We start from the raw sequence: 10,594 nt of genomic DNA on the forward strand, positions 1-10,594 counted from the left end.
GATGCTCTGTGTGTTCTGACAGTTTTCTAACAGAACCAGCATTAACTTTTTCAGCAGTTTGAGCTACAGCAACTCTTCCGTTGGATCGAACCACAGCTTTCCCTTCCCATGCGCATCAAAGAGCCTTGACTGCCTGTGACCCTGTCGCTGGTTCACTGTTTTACCTTCCTTGGACCCCTTTTTAGGTACTGACCGCTGCAGAACGGGAACCCCCCACAACATCTCATATTACATATGTGAATACCACAATAGTACATTACAAAACTAAAAACAAGTGTTTTATTGGCTTAATGATATACAATACACATTGATTGCAAGGCATAACTATTACAGTGCAAGTCCTGTTTTGACGCAACATCTTATTTTCTAAACTGTTGGTCAGCAGGTGTGCTTGGACAGCTTTCATATTTATCTTCTTCATGTTCTCTCCGTCTCCAGTTACTCTCCACAAACAGATCCACGTCTGAGAACAAAAAGAGTTTAGATAAACATTTTCAGTAACGCTTTTTCTTAATCTACTCCCCCATGTATACCATAGCTCTGTTTTATGAGAAGTTACAAATTCACAAATGTCACTGTCACACACTAACACACTTGTAATCAGACTCCGTCATTTATCAGTCTAAAAGTTTACTATGTCCGCCTCTCACCCCTGGGGTTGGCACTGGAGGTTGAGGGCACAGGGGCAGTGGTCCCGGGGCCCCTCCTGGTCCCAGGCCAGCATGTCCACCAGCAGGTTGGGGTGGCTCCAACAGGACTCCCCCTTCTCGGGTTTGGGGTTACACACTGGAAACAGCAGCTCTGCAGGAAGCAGCACAGAGGAAACAATGGGAGTTTACTCTGTTCAGCAACCGTGGCCATGGCTGTTCCGCACCCGTTGTTTGCTGTTTCCCCGTAATTTCTTGGATCTCCCTTTTTCCGTCCTCCCTTTTCCACCGGTTTGCCTTTGTTTTCATTTGATACTTTTCCTTTGTTCCTACTTTTGCATTTTTGTTATCAGCTTTTTATAAATAAAAGCTCGCCCTTTGTTACACATTTGTACCCCTGCCTCCTCTATTGCTTCTGCATCTGGGTCCTTTCCCCCAATCCTGGCAATACCCCAAAGCATGTATTTTGTATACATGTTGAATATAAACGGGAATGTGACAATGTATTTGCTCACATGTCCAGGTATTAATGGAAATGGTTCATTTCTGTACATGGGACTAGCTTTTTAGGAAGCTGTTATTATTACCACAGACTCAGATAACAGGTGGAGCAATGTTTGAGTGGTTTTAGGGAATGTACTGTAACAAAACAGTGAAGAAATAATTTTGATGTAAAAAAATGTTTAAACAGCTATCAAATTGCAGTTTTATTCTCTGAATAATGAAATACAACTCATACAGCTGAGTTGCATCCTTGTTGTTTCCAAATTCAGATCTAATGTGAAGACACCAGAGTGTGAAGAGCTTCTGAGGACCAGGGAACCAGGTTCTCTTTCTGGCACATTCTCTGAGGTGTCCCTGATGCCACTCACCTCTCTGGAAGGCGCAGCAGAGGTCGGGCATGCAGTCGCTCTGACCCTGACAGATGGTCCCCTCTGCTCCTGAGGTGGCGTTCACTGTGCACTGGCCCCACACACACATCTGATCAGAGCAACACTCCTCATCCTTAGTGCAGGGCTGAGTGGGCACACACACAGATATGCAGATTATAACACAAATACACGGTAAAAATATTTCTGTAACATCATAAACCTTCTATTGATCCCTTTTAATATTTCCAGCAAAAGGCACCATGTTAGCTTTTAAACATCGATTTGTTATATTTGATGTTTTATTTAGGGTTTCTTTTACAGTTGAGGTGACAATGTTATATGTATATATATATGTATATATTTTGCATAACTGAACCCCCCCAGCTGTTTGTGTGTGTGTGTGTGTGTGTGTGTCTGTGTCTATGTGTCTGTGTGTTTGTGTGTGTGTGTGTGTGTGTGTGTGTGTGTGTGTGTGTGTGTGTGTGTGTGTGTGTGTGTGTGTGTGCCTGTGTGTGTGTGTGTGTGTGTGTGTGTGTGTGTGTGTGTGTGTGTGTGTGTGTGTGTGTGTGTGTGTGTGTGTGTGTGTGTGTGTGTGTGTGTGTATGTGTTCAGCAGGATGTCTGCAGGAGGATGAGGATGTTCCTTTACTGAAGCGGCTAGGAGTAAATGTCGAAGGTGCATATCATTCACGTGAAAGGGGCACACGGATCATGCAGAGCATCGCTCACACCATCAGCTGGAAGTTACGAGCCAAGTTGCAGTCTGCTGATTTTTGAGGGCTGCTTTTTGATGGATGGACATCACAAAAACTGAGCAGGAAATTGTTTACTTTGTGTCTGTGTCCAGCAACCGAGAGTTTAACTCAGACTTTATTGGACTGATTGAACTGGCTGCTGACCGAACCGCTCAGGCCATAACAGAGGGACTTGTGAGACTTTTCCAGGACACAGGCTTGGATGACTGGACAACAAAGTTGGTCGCCTTGTGAAACTGGGTAAGTTTCATAATATCAGATGGTCTGCATGGAGGCATGAAACACTGTTAAAAATATCAAGACTATTGCCAGCCATTAAAATGCAACTGGCTACGAGTGATAATAGTGACTTGCAGCATATCTGCACAGAGTGTTTTCAGTGCCAAACATGCTTGACATTGGCAACATTTTGAAGACCACATCCATTAGGTTTGAGAAGGAAAAGCTGACCATTGGAGAATGTAAGGATGACCTCATGGTGGCCATTGGACAGTTCACACTTCTGCTTGATGGTGAAGGCCACAGGGCACACACTGTTTCTAATGCTGATGCTGACAGAGACAAGACAAACTTACTCAGGGGGTTAATTCAAGAGTTTGAAATCAGATATGACTCCCTCAAGTCATGTGATAATTTCTTAGTATTTGATCCTTCAACATGGCCTCAGGAAATGCAAGACCTCCACAGTTTTGGAAACACAAGTACAGGTCTCATCTGTCACATGCTCGTCTCTCAGCCCTGATGCACATTCACCTGTCAAAGCAGACCACAGAGACATTTGACCCAAAGCAAGCTGTTGACCAGTGGATGGAGACAGCTAATCGGAGGCTCAACCAAGGACAGGGAGGTGCATCTGCATCTCCATCCTCATCCTCCTTGACCTTTCTGCAGCTTTTGATACAGTCTCCCATACCATCCTTCTCCACCGCCTCTCTGAGCTCATCGGGCTGGGTGGTTCAGCACTGTCCTGGTTCCGGTCCTACCTCACAGACCGGAAACAATTCATCACCCTAAATGTCTCCAACTCTCACACAGCACCCGTCAACCATGGCGTGCCCCAGGGCTCTGTGCTAGGTCCTCTGCTGTTCACTATTCAGATGCCACCCCTAGGTCATATCATCCTTAAACATGGACTCAACTTCCACTGCTACTCCGATGATACCCAACTCTATATCAGCACAAACCCTTCCTCCCAGCTCCCACCCTCACAACTTGTCAACTGCCTGCAAGAACTCAATTCATGGATGACCACAAACCTACTCAAACTAAACAGCAATAAGACAGAGCTCATGGTGGTGGCCCCTGCACCACTGCTCAGGAAAGTTGGTGACCTGGCCTTGGTTGTGGATGGCTGCTCAATTTCCCCATCTCCTGAGGTGCGCAACCTGGGCGTCATCCTGGACTCCACTCTCTCCTTCCGGTCCCACATCAACAACATCACCAAGTTTAACTTCAACCACCTCAGAAACATCTCACGACTCCGGCCTTCACTGACGCATTCAGTCACAGAGACACTCATCCATGCCTTCATCACCTCCCGTCTGGACTACTGCAACGGTGTCCTGTCTGGACTGCCCACCAAGGCCCTTAGCAGACTCCAGTACGTCCAGAACTCAGTTGCCAGGGTTTTAACCCACACAAAGCCCTGGCAGCATATCACTCCCATCCTCCAACAGCTCCACTGGTTGCCAGTCAAGTCACGCATCACCTACAAGATCCTCCTGCTCACCTACAAATCTCTCCATGCACTCTCACCACAATACCTCACAGATCTCCTCCACCCTTACACTCAGTCACGTTCCCTGCAGTCCTCTGACAAGGACCTGCTGGCCACTCCCCGCACCAGATTGCAAATTTTTGGGGACAGGGCCTTCTCTGCCAATGCTCCCACACTCTGGAACAGTCTACCACTCCACGTCCGTTCTGCCCAATCACTGACCATGTTCAAAAAGCACCTCAAAACATTTCTCTGCACTAAGTCCTTTGATCCCTAACCCCCACTCCCCTTTTCCCCTCCCTAATTGTAAAGCGACCTTGGGTACCATGAAAGGTGCTATATAAGTTTACGTTAGTATTATTATTATTATTATTATTATTAAACTTTCAAAGAGACACAAATATCTGACAAGATGCAAATGATGTATGATACATAATGATAAAAAAAAAATACAAATGATCTAGCCATTTGAACACACACTCAGAGAATGCATGTGAGGCTGGACTGATTTCATTAACAAGAATCACTCACATTATAACACACTCAGGAATGTGACTTCTCTGCTCAGGTCAACATCGCACTGAAGAAACTGAAACGTTGACTTTAATTAAATGTATTATGTCAACAGATTACACATAACTGTATTAGGTTAGTTAAAAACAATAATGTTAAGTTTAATAGAAAATATTAGGTTCAACTTAATATTATTGCTTTCAACTAACCTAATACAGTTACTGTATGTGTAATCTGTTGACATAATACATTTCATTCAAATCAACATTTCAGTTGTTTCAGTGGACTACATCTTCACATAACAAATGTGTGTTTGCTGCTATGTTAATGCAATATGTGTTGTATGGAACGGTTAGCTACACAAATAATCAAACATTAGCAACAGGGACTGAATGCTCACCATATCTGTGGGGATGCAGGGGAGGCACTTGGAGTTCTCAATCTCATACAGGCAATAGCTCAGGTTCCCACAGTCCTCATCCACCATGCACTCCTGAGAGAGAGCCAGAGTTAGCCAGGCATCTCTAACAGAGCACAGAATTCAAATGCACATCGATAAGGTGGATCAACTGAAGGTATTGATGTTTTCATCATTAAACTCTTAATCTATGAGAAGGTAAATGCTGTTTATTAGCTATCTCTGATTGTACATATGTTTGCTTTTATTTTAAAGGGTTTTATATCTTTGCATTGATTCACTTTGTCTTGTGTCTTATTTTTCAGAGAGGAATCATTATTGTATTTTATTACCATACCTTTTACTCCAATGTGTCTCTCAACCTGTTAAAATGTTATATTGTGTTGCTATGCTGCATGTATCTGAGAAGGTCTTAATATCTGATCTGAGGGGAATTTGTTGTTGTTGTTTTTAACTTGTGATTTGTGCCATTTTGTAAAGCACTTTGAGCTGTATGAATAAAGCTTTACTATTATTGTCTTTAACAAATATGCATGCTCACTGCATTCGGTTTCATTAAAATCTCATGGCATAGCATGGATGGTGTGAGAAATAAAGGAAAACACACACACACAGGCTTGTAGCTGGAAAGATTGACCACACGACACCCTGTAATTACCCTAATGAATGGCAGATGACTGCAGCTGTTATGTGTCATAGGCCCAGTAGCCCGTATACCTTTTAATAAAAATATTTTCAACAAATGACTTCCAAGAGAAGGAGGAGCACAGTAACACTGTGTACAATAAACTCTGTTCACTGACTCGAAAGTTACATTACAGCCGACCAGGCTAAGCCCCCAGTGGGCTGTAACATCACTTATAAAGATTATAAAGTTGTAATTATGATTTATTTTACTTGCAATTGTGCCTTTGAAAGTGTCATCATGGCAGATCACTGCACGTTCAGAAAAACAATTTCATAAATCAGACAAAAATAAGTTATTAGAAGTTATCTATAATATCCTGCTTTATATTTTGTTTACTGTACATTTTTATTCCAACATGTATATTTTCTACTTTTTTTAAATGCTATTTTATCTATATTGAGATGTTTACATTTTGAATTGTTTATTTATTGTCTGTCCATTTCTCTAATGTACAATGCCTTCTGTTTTTGTTCCGCTGCAACGCAAAAAAGTCCCAAATTGGGATCAATAAAGTACTTCTTATCTTATCTTATCTTATCTTATCTTTAACAGCTGCTGGAAATCAAGAGATAACAAGGCCTGTAATTATTAGATGCTGTGTCAGGATTATGAGAGAGTGAATTCAATTAAAAACTAAACACATTTTCAGGCACTTTCAACACTTTTGTTTAAAGCTGCCACAACTTTAGGTGACATTCGGAGCATTGAAGTAATCCCATAGTAATCACAAGCTGATAACGAACAATACCAACTACACACAGACTTCTAAAAACATCCTCAGCTCATCTCTCTTCATCCTAAACACACAGGAAACATGTTGACTGGGTGCTTTCTGTAGAGTTCTGAATCAACCAGGGTTACTGTGACTCTCCCTTGAGTAATATAAGTGAGCCTGCATGTTGAGGATGGAATGTCTGTACAGTTAGTCATTCAGAAGTGCAGACCTTCTCCTTCCTGGCTCGCAGGCTGACTTTTTTCCCTGCGGCAGGGTCTATTAACATAACCACTTTCTGTACCGCTGCCAGGAAACCAAAAGATCAAACCGCTGTTATAAAGGAAAATGGCAAAACAGGCTGAACGCAGTAATAATGACTTCAACCCAGGCTGGCTCGCTGGAGGTTTCAACTGTGAAGTATATGTTGGGTCTGTCTGCTGCATGAGCTCATTCTACAGAGGACAAGCTGAGACAGAGCAGCCATAGTCCGGCTCTTCTTTACAGACATTATGCATATTCACACAACTGAAGGGAACACATTTACATAAAGTCCTGAAAGTTAATGTTAAGCTAGAATGAGTGCTGTTAAAATACAGTAACACTCAAATGTGTCTGTGTTTCCAAAGGGCTGCATTTATTATTGCTGCTAAAAGAAACTAATTTGATCTGAAACCGGGACAGCTGGAGTAGTTTTTCTGCCTATAACACATGGAGAAGCAGACCCAACACTCTCAACTCAAAAAATCCACGCAGTTCTCGATCAGCTGTTCTATAGATTAAAATTATAGCAGCTTTACAAGGAACTAGCCCAGAATGCATCAGGCCAACAGTTGTCTAATTCTTCACACAGACCAGACTCAGCAAGGCGAGGACTCACGTGATCCACCGTGTTCCAAGGGATCTCCATGTGGATTTGTGGAAGATGAATGTCTCCTGTTTCATTATTAGTATCCTATACAGCAGAATCAAAGTATATCAGAGCTCAAACACAATAGCAGTTGTATCTTTGTGTTTTATTCATGCAAACAAAGAGGGGAAAGTATTTATGTTCCAGCACATTCCTAAACCCACTCATACATGTGAATACTGTAAACAAGGCTTGTTTTTTCCATGTATTAAACATCCTCTGATAATAACATGTCATCTTGTTTTCAGAGGGGAGCTTACCTTTTCAGCTCTTTCGAGGACCTGAAGCAGTTGGTCTTCATCCTTTATCCTCTCCCTCGTCTCACCGTTGTGGTTAGTACGCAGATCCAGGAAAGTAGAAGAAGATTTAGCACTCTCAGTAGTTATCTGTCAGGTGGAATGTTGAAAAATCTCTTAAGAAATAAACCCAGAGCATCTCCATGAGGATCAGATTTCAGTAGAGAGGGGGGAATAAGAATCCTCCAGCTGGCTGTAACCAAGGACACACTGTATATATACATTTACTCAAGGTCAGTGCGATCTACTTTAATATTGCAATTGTTTGCTACTTTATACTTATACTACAATGTTGGCTTCCAAAAAGTTGGAAGCCAACATTGTACTTTTTACTCCACTGCTTTTGTCTGACAAAACAACTTAATTTCAATATGCAGATTATAGGCAAATAGAAAATATAAGTAAACCAATAAATAAACTATGATATATAATTACAGGTTAAGATATCCAGCAGCAGTATAGCAATACAAATTAGCTCTACTGCTAACAGTTGTGGTGAACTCATAAATGCATGAATAATAATAATCCAGTAATTTAATATATATGAACTATATATGTAAAATACTGTTACTTCGTACTTCAAACATATTTTCATCTTATATTTAGTACTTTTACTTTGTATGCAGGACTTTGACACTGTAGTGTTTCTACTACGGAAGGTCGCCGGTTCAAATCCCCGAAAGACCAAGTCTAGCCGAGTTGTCCCAGAGCAAGGCAAGTATGAAACATCCTCTGACCCACTGCTCCTAACACACAATGCAGAATGTACATTTCCCCTCTGAGACCATTAAGGGTCAATTCTATTCTTCTTCTTCTATTCTACTTTTACCTAAGTAAAATATTGGTGCTTGACTCTGTCAGACACTAACTGCTGAAACATCACTCTTATTAGATTGTTGAAATCTAACTCAAAGTGTCAGCTGAACCAAAAGAAAGTGATTACGTTGTATGCAGAATACAATATGGGGTTATTCACTTTATTTTGACTGGACAAAATACTTTATGAATAACATGACTATTAATAGCTCATTCAGACATGGTGTGGGTCGGACACAGAGGCGGCTGGCCCATGGGCGCTGGGGCTCTGCCCCACCAGCTGTTGAGGGGAAAAAATATTTTTTGCATATTTTTTTTAAAATCAATGTCAGTTTTACTTAATAGTGTGTGTGCCTACATGCAATTTAAATCATTTAAACAACATTTCCACCAACTAACACTCATTAAACAGTGAATTTCCACTGACAGACAGTGTATCATTCTCTCATGGGGCGATCGGCAAAGTGCCCCTGACCGGCAGCTAAACAGCCAATCCGGTTATGGTTGCTAGGGGGAAATTATGAATAATTGGCCTATCAACGTCGCCAAATTTAACGCCGGTGGGGCGCTGGAAATTTAGCCCCAACTGCTACGTAAAATGCGTGAAGGTTTAGGATTGCTGTAGCTACATAAGGAGCCAGCGATAGTTTTTTTTCGTAGTGCGACTCCCAGACTCTGTCCTACGCTACGTGGGGAAAAAATACGCGCGACGACGAAGAGAGATGATGGCGATGTAATATGTAATAATATTATAGTATGTAATTGTAATATAGTTGTGGAGAATGCTTTGTTGTTTCTCTCAGGCTGTGACATGCAATGACAACTGTATGGCACTGATGCTGTTTTCTCCAAGTAAATGCATTTTTCCTTGAGAGAGGGTATTAAAATAATCTGTTTATGTAAACATTTTGAAAATAACTTGCTTCTAAATTCTTTGTATATGTTACATTTTAATAGGAAAGTTCTGTTTCATTCTCTCTTCTCAACCCACACTCACTCATTCACTCACTCACTGTTGATTTGTATAGATTCAGCTGAAATCATACCCTTGTTGTTAATTTATCCCTTGACTGTATTGTATAGTATTTGATAGCATAAAGTCTAATATAGCTGTAAATTGTTACTTTTTCTGTGAAGCTGGAAACTGTGAAATTAAATTATTATTGTGGAACTGTAGTCATTTTTCCGACTGTTCATTTGAATGCTTATGCTAGATTAGGCAGGGAAATCTGTTGGCACACTAGCCCCACCAAGATTTTTTTTCACCAGCCGCCACTGGTCGGACATAAAGCAGGCATGGAAACTAGCCTATGTGTACCGTTGCAGCACCTCTGCCTGCTGCTCTAATCAACATTAGGATGAGCACCGAACGCGATGTGGCCGACACAGATCATTTCCACTGCTATAAAACTTAGATACATGTGTATAATAACATAGTATAACTTCCCTTTGTATAAATGTATAAAATGTGACGCAGACCTGGTCCACAGCCTCCTCCAGGATGTGCTGGGTGTCCTCCATCAGCTCCTCCACCTCCCGGAACATGTCGTTCAGGCTGGACGGGCCACGCTGCAGGGCTCCGGGCAGGATCTCGGCCCTGCTCCGGGTCCTCAAGCTCAGGGACAGAGAGACCAGCAGCAGCAGTAGCAGCATGTTCCCGCACATCTCTCCTCTCTTTCTGCCGGTTCACGGAGCAACAGAGCAGCGGAGCAGTGACGCACTGAGCCGCAGCTGCAGACGTTTTATTTGGAAACTCTGAGGCGTGATGGTGTGCAAATACACTTGGAAGAATCCGGTTTAATAGCGTGGAAAAGTTTGAAAATACAGTACATATCAACATATGTCAAAATCAAACGGCTTTGGGTTTCAGACTAATGCACTGTCGAATAAATGTTTAAAAGATAAAAGCTGTTGGCAGCGGTTAAACCAGATGTGATCTGCAAAGGGAAGTTTGTGAAGCTTTAATCACAGAGGAGTTAACAGGAAGAGACACAGCCAGGGAACAACCTTTTTCGCCCTTCAACTCACACATTACATCATACTTATGAGGTGAAGCACATCAAGTTTGTGATTATGGACAACTAATATTCCAACTGATAAATGTTTTTTAAAAGCTGCTTTATCCCCATCACCACTTGTGAAGCCACGGGTTAATATGTAATCATCAATTCTCTATGCGAAATTGACATTACAAATTGACCATAAAAGAGGTTCTCGTGCTAGTGCAGGGCTCTTTAAACGCATTTTTAAT

At 41.8% G+C, this 10,594-nt stretch overlaps 1 protein-coding gene across 3 annotated transcripts; it reads right to left on the bottom strand.

The window, feature by feature from the left end:
* Positions 1-265: 265 nt before the first annotated feature.
* Positions 266-10,281, bottom strand: LOC134875797 (dickkopf-related protein 3-like). 3 transcript variants are annotated; one of them, XM_063900459.1, is made up of 7 exons: positions 9,823-10,281; positions 7,492-7,551; positions 7,202-7,276; positions 4,904-4,996; positions 1,520-1,664; positions 651-801; positions 266-463 (listed from the first exon to the last, which is right to left on the bottom strand). In XM_063900459.1, exons 1-7 carry the CDS (start codon positions 10,006-10,008, stop codon positions 439-441), a joined length of 735 nt encoding a protein of 244 aa, XP_063756529.1. In that variant the 5' UTR covers positions 10,009-10,281; the 3' UTR covers positions 266-438. The 3 variants fall into 3 exon arrangements, with proteins under 3 accessions (XP_063756529.1, XP_063756520.1, XP_063756538.1); XM_063900450.1 differs by having other exon boundaries at positions 7,492-7,617; XM_063900468.1 differs by lacking the exon at positions 4,904-4,996 and having other exon boundaries at positions 7,492-7,617.
* Between the last annotated feature and the right edge of the window lie 313 nt (positions 10,282-10,594).

Source organism: Eleginops maclovinus, chromosome 2 (genome assembly GCF_036324505.1).
Source record: "Eleginops maclovinus isolate JMC-PN-2008 ecotype Puerto Natales chromosome 2, JC_Emac_rtc_rv5, whole genome shotgun sequence".
NCBI classification, from domain to species: Eukaryota; Metazoa; Chordata; class Actinopteri; order Perciformes; family Eleginopidae; genus Eleginops; species Eleginops maclovinus.